Source organism: Culex pipiens, chromosome 3 (assembly GCF_016801865.2).
Source record: "Culex pipiens pallens isolate TS chromosome 3, TS_CPP_V2, whole genome shotgun sequence".
NCBI classification, from domain to species: Eukaryota; Metazoa; Arthropoda; class Insecta; order Diptera; family Culicidae; genus Culex; species Culex pipiens.
The window spans coordinates 108,865,996-108,887,115 of NC_068939.1; the positions used below are offsets into that span (position 1 = coordinate 108,865,996).

Below are 21,120 nucleotides of genomic sequence, written 5' to 3' on the forward strand. Positions count from 1 at the left end.
TTTGTTTGTGTGATAGACGGAGAAGGCCAAAGATATAGAAATAAAGAGCACAATAGAAAGAAAAAAAAACGTATCGTAAATAAATAAATGGTGGGAAATTATAACAAAGAGGGGTAAGAAAACAGATTGCCTTCCGAGGGGTTTCCCGCAGGTTGGTTCCTTACCTGATCGATGAGCTGTTGGTGTTCTGGTGTGTCGTGTTTGAGTGTCTAAAGTCGATACCATTTTCCAGTGGTAACTGACCGGTAGAGTTGCTGCCAAAGTGAGATTGTGTTTGCTGTTGTTGCTGCTGCTGCTGAGACTGATGCTGCTGTATCCGACTACTCCGGCTGGAGATGGCGCTCGTCGTGGTCGTCGTACTTCCACCGCCGTCGTGCGGTCCGTTGCCGTGCATGTTGTTGAATTGACCTGCAAAAGCCACAATGTGTCATGCTGTTTGAGATTCCCACCAACTCATTCAAGTCAACATACCTTGAGATCCCGCGGAACCGGTTCCACTTCCGCCTGCCGTCCCCGAAGGACCGCCTCCTGTTCCACCACTAGCGCCGCCACCACCGCTTCCACCTCCCCCTCCCCCAAGACCAACCCCTCCCAAGGCGGCCGGGTTCAACGGAATTGCCAATCTCGCGTTTACCGCCAGCAGGTGATCTCTCCGCGCAACCAGATTGTTCACGTGATCCTCAAGCCGGATGTTTTCACTTCGCAGTTGGTGCAGGCAGGACAGTAACGATGCGACTGTAAACAAGATACACAAAAAGACAAACCATCAGTATCGAAGGGCGGACAGGACATGGACGCGGATAGCGGACTCACTGTCAAAATGTTGCGCCTGCTCCATTAGGAATTGAGATCCTTGTTCCCATTGCCGCTCGAGCAGCTGCTCCAGACTCTGGGGGGTGTTACCGTTGGCGGTGGCCGTCCCACTGCCCGATAGCATCGAGCTGAGCGAGGGTGGGGCCGGTTGGGGAGCGGTCGCGTTGCTGGATCGGGCCTGAAGGAGGTGGAAAGTGTTAAATTTTGACATATTTTGTAAGGGAATCATATAAGTTTAGATAAAATAAGTTTTTTTTAACGAACAGGAGCTTTTTCTTAATTTGGTCAAATTTTGAACTACCATTAATTTTTTTCTTAGGCTTTGGGTTATTTTCATAAAGCCCTTGAACAGTCTCTTTCTTTTTTTCACAATTCTAATAATATCTCTTTTCTAATTTTCCTTTTTTCTTTAACTCACTACTTGAACTTCTCCACTTTTATTTAGTTCACTCTTTCATTATTTTTACTTTCTGTCTGTCTCACTATTACATCAATTATTCTTTTTCTTTTTTTTCTCTGTTCTCTTTATCTCTTCGCTTATCTTTCTCTATACTTTATCCCTCTCCTCTTTTCCTCTTCTTTTTAGGTATTTTTTCCCTATCACTCTTGTTTATTTTGCTTAAATTTTTGTTTCTCTACTCTTTTTCTTTTCTCTACCAGAGTCCCATTGTTATCGTCTTTTTATCTCGCTTTCTATTTTCTTTTTCTCTTTTGTATTTCGCCTTTTCTTACTAGTATGTTTCCGCAATTCTTTCTCTTTTCCATTACGATCTTCCTTCTTCTTTTCTGTGTCACAATTTTATTCACCTATATTTTTTATAATCTTTTACTGAATCTTAAACTGTTTGTCAAGTTATGTGCTATTGGGTTTTTTTTTCTAGCTTTCTCTTTGATCTTATATCTGTTGAGCTATGGTATCTCGGCTCTTTGTTGCTAACTGTTTTTCTCTGCTGTGTTCTGGCTCTAATTTTAATTCTCTGCATCCTCTCTTTATTCTTTTTATCCTGTTCTCCTTCTCTTCTTCTCTTTCATCCTTCTATTTTACTCTTATTTTTATTTTTACGGTTCATTCTCTTACATTTAACACTTTCTCTTTTTGATATTTCGTTGCTAACATGCTCTATGAGTTTCACAACTCTCTCTCTCTCTCTCTTTCTCTCTCTCTCTCTCTCTCTTTCTCTCTCTCTCTCTCTTTCTATCCCTCCTTCTATCTCTCTATCTCTCTTTTCATACCTCCTTCTATCTCTCTTTTTATACCTCTTTCTATGGATCTTATTATCTCTTTTTCTTTTACTCCTTTCTCTCTTTCTTTCTATCTCTTTTTCTAGAAAAAGAAAGAAATCTCTCTTTTTGTTCTTCTTTCTTTCACCCTCTATCCCTCCTCTTTCTCACTCATACCCAGGGTTACCAGGTCAAAATTGAAAAAAATCTCTAGTTAGCCATCACGATCTCCGACTTATTTAGATTTTTCCTAAAACAAAGCGAATCTCCATTATTTTTCAGTAAACAGCATTTAAAGTACGTGTAGATGGACAATCTACAGAATTTTTGAAAAAAAATAGACGAAAATTGATCGAAAACCGGTTTTGTTTACAAATGGCGCTTAGTTCCTTTTGAAAACTAACCAGAAAAATCTTGCCAGGTACTGATAAAAAATCTCTGAAAATCTAGCCAAAAAAATTAGGAATCATAAATCGGGGAAGGGGAGGTAGGATATAAATTTATTTATAAGTTCGTAGGTAGATTTTTTCGTCTTCAAATTGGTTAAATTTACATTTTCATAAAAAACTGATAATTTTTGCGATTTTCAATGAATGAATAATTTTTATTCTGCCGACACTTAAAAAATCAGGCCTTCCCACATTTATCTGGCCATTTGGCAACCCTGCTCATACCTTTCTCTTTTCTCTCTCTTTCTTCTCTTTTACCTCTTTCTCTTCTCTATTCCCTCTCTCCTCTATTTTCTCTCTCTCTTTTCTTTTTTCTCTCTCTCTCTTCTCTTTTGTCTCTCTCTCTCTTCTCTTTTTTTCTCTCTCTCTCTTTTCTCTTTTTTCTCTCTCTCTTTCTCTCTCTTCTCTTTTTTCTCTCTCTCTCTTCTCTTTTTTCTCTCTCTCTCTCTCTTCTCTTTTTTCTCTCTCTCTTCTCTTTTTTCTCTCTCTCTTCTCTTTTTTCTCTCTCTCTTCTCTTTTTTCTCTCTCTCTTCTCTTTTTTCTCTCTCTCTCTCTTCTCTTTTTTCTCTCTCTCTCTTCTCTTTTTTCTCTCTCTCTCTCTTCTCTTTTTTCTCTCTCTCTCTCTTCTCTTTTTTCTCTCCCCTTTCATTTATTTTCTTTTCAGCACTGGTATTAAAAAAAAAAAATTATTGATTTTGAAATCTGTTATTTTTGGCAGTTAAAAGTAGGCCGGTTCGTTTTTCCAGTAGGGCAGGAAAAGCTGACAGTTTTACAGCGGGATTGCAAAAAACAATTATTTTGTAAGTAGAGGAAATATACCCATTTTAATCACTCCAAGCCGTTCGACCAATTCTCATCACTTTTGCCGTTTTCCGATATTAAATCAACATTTTCAGATGTATCAACAATGGAGAGTTGCTTGCTCACTTTAGAGCTATTTATTACTTTGGAACAGTCAAAAGACTTTATGAAAGCTGTAGTTCATGATCAAAGTGATGATAGGCCAATAATAGAAATAGGCTGAGAAAGGGTATAGTTCCCCTACTATTTTATTTTCTTTACCGAAATACTGTAAAATTTTACCAGATAAGGTAAAAAATTTGAGTTTGTTGTTTTTTTTTGGTAATAACTTGACAGATTGTTTACCGACTTACATTTTACCATCGGTAAAAAATTGCCATGTAAAAAAAAAGCAAAGAAATCCACTTTAACGACCCCCGGGTCTTTTGTGGTCTCTGTTGCAAGTTTCTGCTCATTTCTAGGCGTCCGAAAGTTATGTGTGGTGAGTTACCCAAAAACCTCTTTTACGCAAATGGACCGACGTTTTACTTCCCCATCCGATAGAAGGCCAGGAGGATAAGGCGGGAATCGAACCCGCGCCCCATAGCAACTTAGGCTATATGTACGCTTCATGAATTCAACGAAAAGCCGACTTACCGCTTGACTCTTTCCGGGGAACGGCGGTCCCAGCATGGCCGTCGGCGCCTCCACGAACGAGTGCGCATCGACCTCCATGCACAGCTGGTCGGACATTTTCTGCGCCACCGTACTGTTCGGATTGAGCTGGTTGCCGAGCATGTGCGTCGCGTGCACAACCCCATTCTGGAACAGTTTGCTGTCCTTGGCATCGAGGGGAGGTCCGGCGCCACCGCCAACAGCGTCGCCGGCGATTCCGACCCCGACAGCGATACTACTCTTGCCAGCGTTCGAGTTGGTCGACAGCTTCCGGTTGCGCTTGTTGCTTCCGCTGCGAGCCCCCGCTGTAACTCCTCCCGTGTCCGATCCGGGCGAGCTGGGCGGGGACTCCTTGACCACCATCGGCTGCGGCGCGGTGATGATCGTCGAGGTGGCCCCCATTTGGGCCGGATTTGCCGCTGCGGAGAGGATGGTGGTGGTCGGGGTTTGGGCTTCGTACGAGAACTTGAGGCCGCCGCCACCGCTAAACGACGAATTGGAACCGAAACTATTGTCCGGCGTTCTGGAAGTAGATGGCGAGGGTGTTTCAACCGACGGTTGCGAGGATCTAAGCTTCTTGCTGCCGGTGTGCGTGACCACGACAGCGTTATTACTGTTGTTACTGTTACTACTGTTACTGGTGTTATTATGGTTATTGCTACTGGGGTTGGTGCCGACGCCGCCGTGACCGTGGTCCGCGGTTGTGCTGCTGCTTTGGAAGAGTTTGGCGGCCACCAGCGGAGACGCCGCCGGAATGACCGAGCCAACGCTCTCAATGACCGGCGTTCCGACCGAAGGGACGACAGCGTTAGAAGAGCTGACCAGCGCGTTGGCGGCCGGGACCGTCACGGAGGACGACGAAGAAGCGGAGGGCGTAAAGTGGGAAAGCTTGTCGGAGTTGTGGGCAGAGTGGCGTTCCGGGAGTTGCGGTCCGGCAGCGGTGTTACTGTTACTACTGTTACCATTGGCCGTGTTAGTGTGACTAGGCGTAGAGCTACGACTGGTGGAGGTTGTGGTGGTGGTGGTGGGCTCGTTAGACGGATAGATTGCGTTGTTGGTAGAGGAGGAAGGGGTGGAAGAAGAGGACGATGTGCCGGAGCTGATGAGCGGGGACGAACGGTGCTGCTGCTGCTGCAGCTGTTGCTGTTGTTGTTGTTGCAGAGACCGTTTTTTGGAGATTCGTGTTTTACCAGCACCGCCGCCGCCGCCACCCGAGTTGTTTCCACTTCCGGTACCACCACCACGTTCTCTTGATTGTGATCTGTGTACAAATGGTAGTGGGTGGGAGAAAAAAACATTGACGTTTTTGTTGGAGGTATCGATCATGTTTCATTGTAAGATACCATGTGAGTGAAGAACTGAACTGAACGGAACTGAACTGAAAAGTGGAACTGAGGAATTGTGATGACTTACTGCTAAATACAAACCAGCTTTGTTTAATCTATTCAATTATCTAGAATTGGGTTAGTTATTTGAAGTTGACGTGGAATCGAACCTGCTTTTTGAATTTCTACAATTTTTGCCGAAGAGTGCGAAGCGATTCGACCACTCTGAAGTTTGCTAGTTATAATGATATAAATTTTAATCCCAATGCCGTAGGAAGGTTTAACAAGTGCAAATGGTTATGTTACATACACGGCCAGTATGCCAAAGAAAATTGCTGGCCTTTAATTTTGATACCTATATCATCCAAATTCGCATGTTTCTGAAAATTTTCCCCTGTCGGATTATCCCTGAGGGCTACCACCGGTCATTGCAAGTAACCTAAAATGCTGGTTTGTATTTTGCAAAAAGGTCAACTAATCTACAAAAGCAAACTACAAGCTCAACCTGACTAAAAACCATGCTAACTAAATCTCATAATAATGAAAGTATGTAAACCAAAACCAATCAAAACAAAAATTCTCCTCCTTACCTCGACCTCCGCCCAGCCAGCTGTTGCTCCTGCTCCTGAAGAGCCGTAATGCGGGCGTTCGTCGTGGGCGCCTGCTTCTCGAAGGTTATCTTGAGACCGCCATCACCCCCGGGCGTAATCGGGGACGACGACGTGCTCTGTATGGCACTCATCGGCGGCACGGGCGAAATGCTCTGCAGTACGGACACACCCCCGGACAGACTGCTGCCGGAGTTGAGGTCCATCGCCGCGGTCAAGAATAGATTGTTGTGCGATTGTGGTGGCGGCTGCTGATGCTGCTGCGAGCTGGCGCTAGTAATGATCGAGGGTGACGATCTCATCGAGGGCGAGTGCCGTTCGAGGATCGAGTGGGCCGCATTCTGGATCACGTGGCTCGGCGCCGGCTGCTGGATGACCGGGCTGGACCGGTTGGAGGTGTGCGCGTTCAGCAGCTGGTCGGAGCCGGATCGGTGCGCAATTTGCTGGTACAGACTCGACCCGGGTGGCATTTGACCGGGGGAGATGATGTTCGGGGTGTTGCCACTACTGCTGCTGTTGTTGCTGCTACCCGACTGCTGACTACTACTCGTCGGCGGCGGGACATGGCTGTTTGAGTTTGTGGCGTTGTTGCTGCTGCTGGTTGTGGTGGAACTGCTGCCGCTACTACCACTGTTGCTCGTCGGTAGATTTATGCCAGGTACGGTAGCTGTCGACAGGGGAACCGACACCACTAGACTGGGTGTGTGCGGTTGGTTTTGTTGCTGTTGCTGCTGTTGTTGTTGTTGCAGTTGTTGTTGCTGCTGCTGAAGTTGAGGTGAGTTGGACTGGGGAAGAAATAAGGTAGTAAATTTTGATCTGTTAGTATTTTTAAGTTTAAAGAAAGTAAATACATTAAGCTTCATCTATTGTTCACGATTTTAAAGAGGAAACAGAGCCGGTTGCCTTTCTCATAAAAAAGATGCACATCGTAGTCTACTGAAAAAAACTACCTACTCGGTTTCAGCCAGATCATTAACAAAAAACGTCGTCAGATTTTTTAAATTAACTTGGTTCTGGAATCTGATTCAGTTTACGATCGATCTAGTCGTACGTGGCATTGAAATCAATAATAAGGGAGTGGTATGTCCCGACAAAATCCTTGCTGGCGCCGATACGTGACAGAAGATGATCTTAGACAGCGACAGAAGATAATCTTTTTGAACACGTTGATTAAAGCTGATGCCTTGGTAATTCTCACATTCCAACCTGTCTCTCTCTTATTTTCACTCTTCCGGTAACAGTTCTGTGTCCCAGACCTTGAGTTCTGCATCGTTTCAGCTGTTCCATGTCTTGGCACTACAACTCTTCCAGTTGAAGCTTTTTAATCCGAAAGATTTAGGATTACTGTCTTCACAACTGTTTATACGTGTCCTTGTTCCCTTGGGTATTGTGCAGTATCCACTCGTTCCGCGCCATTCCCAGCTCGTTCAAATCCACCTGACATTCTTCGTCGAACACGGTTCAAGTAATCTGTGGCGTTCGATGCAGTTTCGCTGACGGGTTCACTCGTCACAGATAATATGGTTGATTTGGGTCTTCATGTCGTTCGGTGATCTCGAGAGAGTAATTTGTGCTGGAAGAAGGTACTGCGTATGACCATGGTCCTTGGAGGTCGCTGAACCAGTCTAAACTCTTCCGTCTGCCCAACCTGAGCGTTTAAGTCGATGACAAGCTTGACGTCGTTTTTTGAACACTTTCTGTACTCATGTGTCCAATTCCAATTCCGCTGCGGAACTCTCACGCTTACTTACAAGATCTTCCTCTACATGGTCCAGTCATCTCGCACATTGTGCCCCCTCCGCCGCGTTCCAATCGGCTCTGAAATAAAAATCAACTTCACCGGATTGATTTTCTGATTCGGTTGGCCCAGCGCGTCTGGCATTCTTGCGATATGTCCGGCCAGCCTTGGCGACTTTCCGAATGCTTGGCTCGCCATAGAGTTGGGTAAGCTTGTGGTTTATCCTCTCCTCCATACATTGTTCTCACGTACTCCGCCAAAGATCGTCCTAAGCACTCGCCGTTCGAAAACTTCAAGCGCTTGCAAGTCCTTCTCGAGCAATGTCTCGTGCCCGTAGAAAACGACCGGTCTTATCAGCGTTTCGTACATGGTGCACTTCGTACGCCGGGAAAGCTGACCAGACCTTAGAGTCATGTGGAGTTCATAGACTACCGGTGATGATGCGCCTCCGAATTTCTTTGCTGCAGTTGTTGTTCGACGTCACTAACGATACGAGGAAAGTAAGCACATCAACGACCGCGAACACGTCGCCGTCAATCGTCATGCTTGGTCCTATACGAGCCCTAAGGGACTCGGTTCCTCTTGCCAGCAGATACTTCGTTTTCGCCACCGAGCTACCTCCTCGAACGTTCTGCCGAAAATGTCCATGTCTGGACCGGTTGATAATCGTGCCCCGCATTTGAAGCCCGCCCGTGTCATAAGCCTGTTGAAACCGGCTGGAGATACCGTCGCCTTGTCGCATTCCATTGCGCGATTCGATTGGGTCAGACATCGCACTCTAGATCTTCACGCTCCATCCATCGTTGATTTCTTCATTCTGATCAACTTCCCGGGAAAGTCGGGAATGATCTTCCATAGCTCTTCGCGGTCGACCGAGTCGTACGCGGCTTTGAAATCGATGAACAGGTGGTGCGTCGGGATCTGGTAGTCGCCACATTTTTGTCGTCGCGACAGCGAGCCCCCAATTGAGAGACTTGCAGTTCCACGTACCAAGTTTCCAATCCCTTGGTCCCCATAGATTTGGTCGGCGATTGGATCGGCTTGCATCTGGAGTTTTCTGCACTGAGTTTTTATTGCGGGTGTGTTTAGCCATCACCAACTCCCTGTCTCGCCGGAGAATCCTCTTGCCAGCACTGTTTAGGGTCCCACACTAACACTGGGACTTGTAATCAGCTGCTTCTAACCTGGGATACAGACGCTGTTTCGAGCCGTTCCTAACCTACGAACTGTTCCAAGTTTCCAATAGATGGCCCAAGTTCCTGTCAATTAAAAAATATCGATTAAAACCCCCAAATCCCAAACGCACTCACCTGCGATTGATGCTTAATGGAGGAGGATGAGATAACGTTCGAACCGTGCTGCGTCTGCTGCTGCACCAGGTTGGGGCTCACGTTTTGCAGGTTAGGATCCCCGCTCGTCGTCGTCGGCTGGAGTGGGGAGTTTGGTTCGGTTTTGGCCTGTGTAATAAAAACACGATAAAGAGGGAAAGAGAGAAAGAAAAACAAACACATTAGAGTACATCGTACAGCTTTGCACACACAAAAAATAATCATTCAATGGGCAGAATATGCAAATGCTGTCTACAGGACATAAAGTATAGCGCGCGCGCTGATGGTCAACCTCTAAAATGGGGGGAACTTTTCAACACAATTGGCGGCTCCCTACCCTGGTAGTAAAAAAACACACTTCATCGTCCGCGGTTCGGTCCCTTTTGCGTTTCTTTTCGCGCCGTTCCTTTTTGTGGCTCTTGTGTTTCATCCTCGATGATGTCCTGGGGAGGTTCAATCACACTTTATTGTTTTGCCTTGTGAAGGTCACCGCCGAATGCAAATCCCAAATCAATGCCGCTGGTGTTTTGAATAATGTCCTGGGACAAGCCAAAGGCTCGTCGATTCACCTCCCACTTGGAGTACACTTCCGATTATTACAAATCACAGAATATTACGCGACAATTCGAGTACATTACGTCTGGACGCGCGTGCAGACGAGGAGCACATGTCCTGTTTGCAACTTCAACAGCTTCGGTCTCGGTTTTTGTTTGCCCTTTCTCAGTTTGAGATTTCTGTTTTTTACCTCGAGTGTTGTATACCCTTCACATCTACAAGGATAGCGTTAGGGCAAACACTGGAGAAAAGTGAGAGTAATAAAATCCTGGCGCTCTTCTCCATTCCCTTTGCCTTGCAGAGTCCCCAGATTGAGGATACATTCAGAGATGACGTAACGCCGCTCCTTATACACAGCCATAAGCTTGTATCGAAATGTGTTACGTAATTCGTGAAATCGCACGCTTTGGTGAAATGCTGATGTCCTGCTCCCTTCAGTAACACGCTGCGCATGTGTGTGTGTGTTTGTGTGGTTTCAACACACTATGGCGAGGAGACGAATACCTTTACAGAATGAAAGGATGAATTAACAACCAGCGTACGAATGGAACAGAGAGAGTAATGAACGCGGTTCGGTCGTCGTCGTCGTGTCTGGCTTGGGTCGTTCTACCTTCTATTCTACGTGCGGCAGAGGGGTTGATGTGCGGATATTTCAAATCAGATTTTGCCTGGGTTGGACCTGGGATGATGACTGCCAAATGGCGGTGAATTTTAATGTTTGGTAAAGGTATGGGAAGGACGATGACGTGATTGTGTGTTCGGGGTGTGATACAACATGTTGTACAAATTATTACTGGTTAGGGGGTCGTTCGTAAATTACTTTGCAAATATAGAGATGGAAAGGGGGTCTGTATTTTGTGACAGCTAATGTTGAAGGTATATGATAACCACGTGATAGGGGAGAGGGGTTAGAAATAAAAAAATTATGGATGTTATATTTGAACAGCCCATAAGACAGTTTGTTAGTAAAATGAATATAAAAACATCGATTTGAATTGATTATGAACTCAAAAGATAAACATTCGGACATTGCAAAATTTTATAACAGCCATCCATGAGCTCCAGTTTTTTTTACACTTCTCTTTCAAAAAAGAAAACATTGAATACTTTATTTTAAAATATTTTTCAATCAACTATAGATTTTTTGCATCAATTTGACAGTAAGACTGTATTAGAACATGTTTTCTAATTTTTTTTGTTCTTTATAGTCATGTAAGATTGCCTTAACATAAAATTATCAGCTGAAACACTCGCTCCTAACTCCATCCAAATTGCTAATTTTCACTGTTTAAACAACTTATTTAAAAAATCTGTTGATAGAAACTTGCTTGCTCACTTCCAGCTAATTATCACTCGATTTCAATTGAAAACGTTTTTTTATGAGCTGAAATTTTACGTCAAAATGCTGATATGGCAACATTAGAATCACGATAGAGTTAGATGCAGTTCCCCTATACATTGCAAAACATGTATTATCTTGTTAAATGATTATATAAAAAGTAATATAAAAATCTATATTATATTTTATAAACAAATGAATAGGCAAGCGCATGCTATTTTTTTAATTTTTAACATATTCGATGTTATACACCAATTCCCCACGAAAACAGCATGATTCGAAAAAAAAGTTCTCCGATCGGGCTCAAATTTTTTCTGGGGGTTCCTTGGCCGAAATAATAAGACCCGTATTTTTTTTGTTTGGCCATTAGGGTGACCTACGCCGTGTTAGGGTGGTCCGAAAAATGGCAATTTTCGTCGATTTTCGCAAAAACAACTTTTTTCAAAAAATCATATCTGCGCCATTTCATCCGATTTTAGCTGTCTTAGACGCAAAAGAAAGGTGATTAGTTTGGTTATTTGGGAAAAATAGTAAGAAGTTTTAAAAATCTAGCTAAACATTTGAAAACGTCGTATGAAAACTTAAAATACTGTTTAGAAGGTCTCGGGACCAAAGAGCCTATATCTGAAAATATTTTTATCGGATTCCTCGGAAAATTTCACATGACATATCAAAAAATGGTAAAGTTATGTTTTCGATACTCTGAGATACGATTTTTTGAAAATAAAAACTGGGAAAATGACAAAAACGGGACAAAATCGACTTTTTTCACTAAAACTGCGATAATTTGAAAATTTCAGCGATGACCTATACATGTTAGGGTACCAAAAGTTGCGTTGCGTAATTACGAAAATTTTGGTAACCTAACATGTATAGGTCATTGCTGAAATTTTCGAGGTTATCGCAGTTTTAGTGAAATTTTTTTTCCCGTTTTCGTCATTTTCCCATTTTTGCGCGTGGCACGTCGAAAAAACCAGTTTTTATTTTTTTTTTAAATCGTATCTCAGAGTATCGAAAACATAACTTCACCATTTTTTGATATGTTATGTGAAATTTTCCGAGGAATCCGATAAACATATTTTCAGACGCTCTTTGGAGATATAATTTTTTTGAAAAAAAGGTTTTTGCGAAAATCGACGAAAATTGCCATTTTTCGGACCACCCTAACACGGCGTAGGTCACCCTAATGGCTAAACAAAAAAATACGGGTCTAATTATTTCGGCCAAGGAACTCCCAGAAAAAAATTGAGCCCGATCGGAGAACTTTTTTTTCGAATCATGCTGTTTTCGTGGGGAATTGCTGTATATCTATTGTGCATTTTCAATTCAAAATCAAAAACATAATTTTTGTGTTATCCAAATCAAAAAAAGATTTAACAGTCTCCTCTAGCCAAAATGATAAACATTACTTGAGTTTTTTGTTTTATTGTTAACATTTTGAGGCCAATAGAAAATGTTTCATTTCCCCCATCAAGAGTTTCATTTGAAAACTAAGCAAAAATAAAATCTATAACTAAATTAAATTTCATGAAAATTTCACGCAACTCAGACATTTTTTTAATTTTAAAAAGACCTGAATTTGAATATGAAAAGTGGCAAAATATCAATGAAATAATGATTTTTTTTTTTGTTCTTCAAAAAACGCGTGCAGTGTGTGGTTCATGCGTCTTCGCCACACTCCGTCAGACACCTGAACTCCACCGTAGATTATTCGTAGCACCTTCGAAAACTCCAAGGGCACGTTCGTCCTCCTGCCGCATCGTCCAGATCTCGTGGCCTTAGAGGACTACCGGTCTAATCAGTGTTTTGTACATCGTCAGCTTCGTGCGGCGTTGCACTCGATCCGAAGTGAGGATCTTCCGTAATCCGAAGTACGCACAATTCCCAGCAAAAATACGAGTCCAAAAATCTCTTTGCTGGTGTCGTTGTCGGCGGTTACCAGCGATCCCAAGTATACGAACTTGCCACAACGCCGATGTCATCGGCAAAAGCATCTGGTAGGACTTGTTCATAATCGTGCCACTCGTGTCAAGGCCCGCCCTTCGAATAATATCCTCAAGGACGATGTTGAACAGCGCACAGGATAAGCCATTACCTTGCCGCAGCCCTCGGCGTGATCCAAAGGGTTCCGCTAAATCCCCCGAAACACGCACGTGACACATCACACCATTCAGGGTAGCCTTGATCAGCCGAGTCAGTTTATTCGGAAATCCGTTCTCGTGCATGATCTGCCGTAGCTGCTCGCGGTCTACTGTATCATAGGCCGCCTTGAAATCGATAAAGACGTGATGTGTGGGCACGTTGTACTCACGACATTTCTCGAGGATCTGTCGGAGACAAAATATTTGGTCCGTGGTAGCGTGCGCTCCAGTGAAGCCGCAGTCCAGCTTATAGCCCTTTTTGTAGATGAGGCACACGACACCATCCATCTATTCCTCCGGTAGCGTCTCCTCCTCCCAGATCTTAGAAATCACACTGTGGAGCGCCCTCGCCAGTTTCTCTCCTCCATACTTGAAGAGCTCACCGGGTAACCGATCCTTGCCGGCAGCTCTGTTGTTCTTCAGCTTCCTGATCTCCCTCTTCACCGATCAGGTGCTGGGAACTGTTCCACGGTGGGTAAGAAGGGGATTATTATGCAACTTGCATGCACCTCGGAAATTCCTTCGGGAGGTTGTTGGGGGGTCTATTCTGAGTCAGAAAAATCGATGCCCAAAATATTCTGTCGGTGAAAACTGATTTTATCTCGATTTGAAGTTAAAAAACCTAATATATCACCTAAAACCTCAGAAATACGTCTAAAATCTCAGTCTAACTTTGGACAAAGAAGTTAATTTTCATCAAAATATCAATTCTTAGTTCCCAAAATATAATCCTGACATAGCACACCTTAAATCGGTCCATTACTTGAGTCCCAGTGTCATCAGGAGGTGTAAAATAGTGTTATTTCTAAAAAAGTATTATCAATTTGCTCTGGTAAATCAACTGTCATGTCTGAATTCAAAAACTAATGTTGTAGCATTGTTGCAAACAAAATGAAGAACAATTTTGCAGAATAAAGTATGACAATTTATCCATTTTCAGTAAAGTTATGTCTATTTTAGTGGGAAAATTGTTGCCAATTTTCAAAATTCTTCGATATTTAGCTCGTTCCTGTTATAAACAGCTACTACGATCATACTCAGTAGGATGTAACAAAAATTACTTTTTGGCGTGCATTCAGAGGCTGGTTCCGGTGGGCGTACTGTGCTCAAACCCCAAATATGAGCTTGATTGAACTTAATAGGAGCTGTCGCTTTGCATTTGAATTTTAAATAGGATTCAACTCGTAAAACACATGTTTTTCAAAAATGTAAATTTTTTAGGCACTTTGGATACTGAAGCGTTTATTTTCAACATCACCGGCATGCAGGCCAGATCCTTGCGCATGTTTTGGTATATATAACATTGAATTGACGCACTCTGGAGCTCAGGCCTTCAAAGTTTTGATTTTTTTTGAAAAAACGGATCAGCAGAAAAGATAGGCGACCATTACATTTTGCTCAAAACTTCAATTTTATATATACCAAAACATGCGCAAAGATCTGGCCTACATGCCGATGATGTTGAAAATAAACGCTTCAGTGGCCAAAGTGCCTAAAAAATCTACATTTTTGAAAAACATGTTTTTTGCGAGTTGAACCCTATTTAAAATTCAAATGCAAAGCGACAGCTCCTTTCAAGTTCAATCAAGCTCATATTTGGGATTTGAGCTCAGTACGCCCACCGGAACCAGCCTCTGAATGCACGCCAAAAAGTAATTTTTGTTACATCCTACTGAGTATGATCGTAGTAGCTGTTTATAACAGGAACGAGCTAAATATCGAAGAATTTTGAAAATTGGCAACAATTTTCCCACTAAAATAGACATAACTTTACTGAAAATGGATAAATTGTCATACTTTATTCTGCAAAATTGTTCTTCATTTTGTTTGCAACAATGCTACAACATTAGTTTTTGAATTCAGACATGACAGTTGATTTACCAGAGCAAATTGATAATACTTTTTTAGAAATAACACTATTTTACACCTCCTGATGACACTGAGACTCAAGTAATGGACCGATTTAAGGTGTGCTATGTCAGGATTATATTTTGGGAACTAAGAATTGATATTTTGATGAAAATTAACTTCTTTGTCCAAAGTTAGACTGAGATTTTAGACGTATTTCTGAGGTTTTAGGTGATATATTAGGTTTTTTAACTTCAAATCGAGATAAAATCAGTTTTCACCGACAGAATATTTTGGGCATCGATTTTTCTGACTCAGAATAGACCCCCCAACAACCTCCGGAAGGAATTTCCGAGGTTCATGCTAGTTGTATAATAATCCCCTTCTTACCCACCGTGTGTTCATCAGCTGAGGGCGCTCCAAGGTCGACTCGATGCTTGTTGAAGAACTGCTTCCACCGGGCCAACACCTCGCTTTTGTTCACGATCAGGTTTCCCGCGTTGTCCTCTGCACACGTCGGCTGGCGGCCCGAAACCTTTGCGGGACCGGTTCACATTCTCGTAAAATTTCCGCGACTCATTAGCTCGGAATAGTTGCTCCATTTCTGCGCAGTCTCGGTCTTCCTGCTGGCGCTTCTTGAGCTTGAATACCGCGACCAGGCCCGTCATGATGAGTTCCCTTGGTTATCATTAGTCTTTAATGTCTTGCGACCACCCCTACCCGTAAACCACGAAAGATTAACTGCAACCGACTTACCTTCTTTATGCTCTTCTCGAACCCACTCAGCGACGCCGGATCGATGTTGTCATTTTTGTTCAGCGGCAATGGCACGAGAGAAACCGCTACGTCCTTGATCAGATCGCTGCAAAACGAGAAAAAGAATAAGTATTGCTTTTGTTACGGAACAATCTCCTAAACCACCCACCGGTTGATATCAATGTCCCCGCTTGCGATCGAGGTCGGCGTCGATCGGGCGTCCGCCTTTCGCTTCTTCGCGACACCCGATCCCGAGTACGAGGAGTTACCACCTCCGGACATGTTCAGCTGCTTGCTACCGCTGCTGTTGCCGCCACCCGGAGTATTCTCGATGACTGAAGTGGGCGCCATGTTCGAACCGATGCCGGATGATTGGCTGGTCGGGCCACCAGCATTGTTGGAGTTGCTGTTGGAGGAGGTGCTGCTCGTGGTGCCGAATACGGAGTCGGAATTCACGACGATCGTTTCAGTGAAGTTCGACGTGGTAAATTTGGCAATCGCTTCCTTGGACAGCAGGTCTTTGTTACTGCCGGAGTGATCGTGCGGTGGTTTGATGATGAGTGTCGTTGGAATTGCCGCGGGGGAGAGGGAAGCCGCCCGGGCTGAAGAGGCCGCAGCGGAGGAAATTTGCGCGAGCGTCTTTTCCTGCTTGATGCCATCTTGGTGCTTGTTTGACGACGAGCTGGTCATTGTTGATGGGAGTGAAGAGGACAACGGGTCGTTCTCTTTGGGGAGTGAATTTCCTAGACTTGAGCTGACGCTGTTGACGTTGCTTGCGGACGAACCGAGGCCACTCGGGTTGCTGTTGGTTCCGCCGCTGGATTTCGACGACTTGGAGCTCTTGTCCCGCTGTGAAGATGAGGAGGAGGACGATGAGGACGAGGATGGTTCCTTGTCGTGGCCCTTGTTTGTACCGGAGACTTTATTTACATTTTTGCTATATTTGTCCTTGTCCTTGGTGCTACCGCTGGACGAGGACGCACTGGTTTTGTTGTTGCTTCCTGGCATCGTACTGCTGCCAGCATTTCCGGAGCCCATTCCGGTCATGCCGGAGGACGCCGAGGACGTCGATTGGCTGTTCGCTCCGAGGGAGTTGCTTCCTCCGCTGACCATTCCGCCCGAAGTTGGTCCGGATGTAGACGAGGAACCAGCGGAGCTCTTCGAGGCGCTCGACGACTTGCGTTGCTTCGAGGAGGAGGAGGACGAGGAGGCCGCCGCCGAAGACGATCCGCCCAGCTCTCCGCCGGGCATTCGACTGTTGGACTTCATGTTGCCACTTCCACTGTTGCTGTTGCCGCCCATGGCACTCCCGCTGGAATGCTGCTGCTGCCCGGATGATGCCGGTTCCAGTTCCTTCTCGGGCGACGACGGTCCGTCGCTGGAATTTGTTTCGTGGCTAATCGGTTTGTACGGTGGAATCGTCTTGACGTTGCCACCCTTTTTCTGTTGAGAGATAAATTGCTTAGACTAACCATTAAGAACCTCAAGAGTCAGCCAACTTACCAATTTACTATAATGATGCTGGCAATAGCCGCAGTACTTGACGTTGTCCAGATAATTGCCGGCTTCCTCGCAGAGCAGACCCAACTGTTGAGCGCACGTCACGTGGAACTGCTGCTTGCAGCCGGACTTGTTACACTGCATGCAGGCACCTGCCGTCGAACGCGACCCCTTGCCCATCTCCTGACAGATGTAACATGCTGTAAAAAAATCAAAAAGTTACTCCACAAATCAACTCCCACTCCAAAGAAAACCAAAATCTCACTTTTATTATACCGCTCCTGCGGAATCAGCTGCAGGATGATCGGCTCCATCGTCGTCACGTTCCCGAAGCGCACCTCCGGGATGTACAGCGCGCAGACGACGTGCGCCCAGCCCTGGTTGTCCGTCCGCTTGAGGGCACCATCCCGCGAGGGGCACAGCTCGCACCGGACGCGTGCCGACCTCTCCTGACTTTCACACTTTCGACAGTACCAGGGTCCGCTCGGGACCGTTACGATTCCGTAACATGCCTGGTGTACGGCCACCGCACAGCTTTGGCCGTCGCAGTAGACCAGAGGGTTCTCTGACCAACCCCGATCATCGGAGCAAACACAGCAACCACCGACCATCTCCTTCATTCTGGCCCGTGGTCTAGGGAAAAGCGCTATCCATCCACCGATTTGCAGGTTCCGTTGCGCTTTGAAATTTGGGGTATAATTCAAGTAAGGAAAGAAAAAGAGTCTCGAACACTATTCAAAGTCTATAGTTTTCACTTTATTGCACTTTCACTTTCACCGGAATAAATGTTTATTAGCCATTTTTGTTCACTTCTAACTTACTAAAATTTAAAAACTACCTGTAAGAAAAGGAAAAAAAAGAGCACGTATTTTTGTCAGGTTAAAATTGCGAGCTCCCCAAACACCGACGTTAAATTCATGTACCTAGAATGCATAAAATTGGCTGCAGAAAAAATGCTTTCCGGCTGTTAACTTCAAGTAGGGGCAGGGGGGGCAGAATGGACCGCCTAAGGGAAATGCACCAAAAACCATAGAAAAATATGAAAACTTATGAATCCTGTGTAGTAGGCTTATGCTTTGGAATGTTCCCTTCAATGTTGTATACTTGGTTGATGAAAATATTTTACTTAAAACTATTTTTGAGCCACTTTAAAAAAAAAGTTTTTTCGACTAACTTTCCAGGGTGCGGGGCAGAATGGACCACCCTGCGGGGCAGAATGGGCCACCTTAGAAAACAAGCCATTTCTTCTAATACAACGTTGAAGGGTGATAAGAAGTTACTTGAGGGACCTTTCCATTATAGTTTCCATGAAATTTGATCACTTTTATAAAAATAGTAACTTAAAAAAAACAAAGATTTTTGAAAATAGTGTAAATATGTCGAAAACAGACACTATTTTTACAACTAAGCGTCGAAACAACAACTCTGGAACCGATTCCGGAAAATCTGCAGATTGTATGGGAAAAGTTACGTAAAATGAAATTTTGATCACAGGAGGCTGAATAGGCAAAAAGTTAAAAACGTCAACAAACAAAAAAAAAGGCAGAACGAAGTTTGTCGGGTAAGGCTTGTTTTTTTATAATTATGAATGGAAGTTGTTAATGGAGTCGATGCGGATGTATCCATCCTGAGCTGTCTTAATTGTTTGATTTCGTTTTAAACTTTGACAAAAACTTTGAAAAATATTTGCAACGGCCTTATTTGGATAAAAATATTTGAGGAAACCAAAAAAGATTTAAGAATAAAAATAAAACGGATCGGATTTTTTTTGATAATAGTATTCGACCATAAATCATGTCTTTTGAACACCTGTAAAATTATGTTGTTTAATCTTAATGTGGCCCATAGTCGTGAGACAAAGCTGGAAAAGTTTGTGTGGAGAATTAGGACGGTTTGTCGCTGTAGCATATGTACAATCCAAAAATTGCATGCAATATGTGGGAGTAGCGAACAGCAATTATTCTCCATACAAACTTTGGAGAAAAACCTTTCGGCCCTGTCTGAATATTTTTGAAAAAATCAAAGTGCACGTTTTTCTGGAGTTTAGCTTGCGCAGAAGTTTTGTTGGTCGATGTAATTTTTGTTATTACATTCTATCGGCAATGGTAACGTTGCAGAAGGCGATCGTTAAACAAAGGAAAAATACTATAAAAATATAATTATTTGCTCTAAAAGGCTCGATGAAATCCCAATTTCTGCAAATCTCAACACGTAACCTTGAGGATGAGACGAATTTGTTTGCATCTAACTACGATTACGATCAAACCACATCCCTGATCACCATTTACAATTTGAAGAGTGGTTTCAAATATAGATATGTTTTTTCATAGTTGAAGAGTTAGAGTAATTATAACATTAATTTTTAACATTTACACGCAAGATCCTCTGTAATTACTCTTAGCTTTAGGTATAATGTAATTACAAAAGCAGACCAGTACCGAAAAAGATCTAATAAACATCATTTTATGAAAAAAACATTATTTTTACCAAATTTAATATTTACACTTGTGATTGTTCATTGTTGATTGTTCAAACTTCGATAGTTCCAATTACTAATTTGATAACAAGCAATCCCCGTCCCATACATCAGTACAAAATCGTTTACAAACTTTGAAAGACGATCTCCACGCGCGCACAAAAACCCATCACAGAACAGCGTGCCGCGAAACGTCTTGACGCGCCACCGCCTCCCTCCTCCTCCACCGCGTCCCTCTTCTGACCCTCACCTTATCCCACCCACCCAGCAAGGGGCAACCCATCAAAGCACGCGTTGCCTCTGGAGCTGGGCTGGATTGATTCTTCCAGAGCGGTGCGGCGTAGAGCGTCTTCATTGCGTTGCCCTTCTGCGTCACCACCCCCTTCCACCCACCACAACACTCCATCCCTCTCAATCACACACAAACAGACACACACACGCGGGACACAAAATTGTTTTTCTAATCCCGTTACCTTCTCGCTCACTCTCTCCCTCCTTTCCGTGGGGCCTCCCCTGCCTGTGGACAATCTTCCCTCCGCGGCGGAGGAGGACGGAACCTTCTTCTTGCGCGCACACACACGCACGTACACAAACACACACACACACAGCTACAAGAAGCAAGCGCAGCAGGGATAACTCAATGGAACGTCGAAAACTCACTTTTACACTTTCTCCCAAAAGGATTTTCCTGCGTTTCGTCCCGGTTCCAATTCGGTTTCCGGTTCCGGAATGTCCTCGGGCGTGAGGCGCAAGAAACCGCGCGCGCCCTTTCTTCCACACTCGAAATCCAAGCTTGCCTTGCGTACAGTCTCAACCTGGCCTGCTCTGCCTTTGCTGGATGTGGTGATGTGATGGGCTTGCTGTCCCGAAAAAAATCCTAAGAAAAAAGCCCCCTTTTTGGCGGCCCCGAAAGCCACTCCCGCGAGGCAGGTTCCACCCGGCGTAATGTCCACCGTGTTTGGGCCGGTTCCGGCAGCACTTTTCAACACTTTTCGGTCGGTTTTGCGTCGCGAAAGTACACAAACTTTTGACAACCCGTACGCGAGATTAATGTTGTTTTCACACGAAATTCTCCATTTTATTTCTCCGCCTGACACCGGCCAGGGATGCCAGTTTGACAAGGGGGAAGTGCTGGGCGGGAAAAAAATAAACACGCATGAAATTTTAAATATTGCAGTAAAATTGTGAAAAAATGTTATTAAAATTCTTATAATGTTCAATTCCACACAAATCCATTAAAATAACCGTCAAAATAGCAAAAAAATCGTTTATTTTTGTTGCATAACAAAAGGGAAAACAAAACTACAGAAAATAAACCTGCAGCACTGCCGTATCAACGACGTGGAGTGCGGTATTTTATCATTTGTGATAGACCGGTCGATGGCGGGGCACTCACGAAATGAGTTAATGGCGAGGGGGCCAACGATATTCAAATGTGGAGATATCTCAATGTTAAAATTTTGCTTAAAATTTCAAAAATCAATCAAAATAATGTAAAAAGAAATTTGACATTTTTTAAATAGGTCCTATAAACATATAAGACATAATAGCTTATAGGACCGTTTCAA

The 21,120-nt window shown here is 43.9% G+C and overlaps 1 protein-coding gene across 1 annotated transcript in view; it reads right to left on the reverse strand.

Annotated features, from left to right (window-relative positions):
- LOC120421487 (serine-rich adhesin for platelets) overlaps positions 1 to 20,656 on the reverse strand; it is a 36,871-nt gene extending 16,215 nt beyond the window's left edge. The window contains exons 1-11 of the mRNA XM_039584705.2: positions 20,213 to 20,656; positions 17,342 to 17,914; positions 17,080 to 17,276; positions 15,746 to 17,019; positions 15,577 to 15,682; positions 8,920 to 9,066; positions 5,854 to 6,656; positions 3,921 to 5,199; positions 814 to 991; positions 472 to 735; positions 165 to 408 (exon numbers count right to left, since the gene is read on the reverse strand). Coding sequence (XP_039440639.1) covers positions 165 to 408; positions 472 to 735; positions 814 to 991; positions 3,921 to 5,199; positions 5,854 to 6,656; positions 8,920 to 9,066; positions 15,577 to 15,682; positions 15,746 to 17,019; positions 17,080 to 17,276; positions 17,342 to 17,696 — 4,847 coding nt within the window. The 5' untranslated portion in view covers positions 17,697 to 17,914; positions 20,213 to 20,656. The remainder of the gene's footprint in view (positions 1 to 164; positions 409 to 471; positions 736 to 813; positions 992 to 3,920; positions 5,200 to 5,853; positions 6,657 to 8,919; positions 9,067 to 15,576; positions 15,683 to 15,745; positions 17,020 to 17,079; positions 17,277 to 17,341; positions 17,915 to 20,212) is intronic.
- Positions 20,657 to 21,120: the final 464 nt, after the last annotated feature.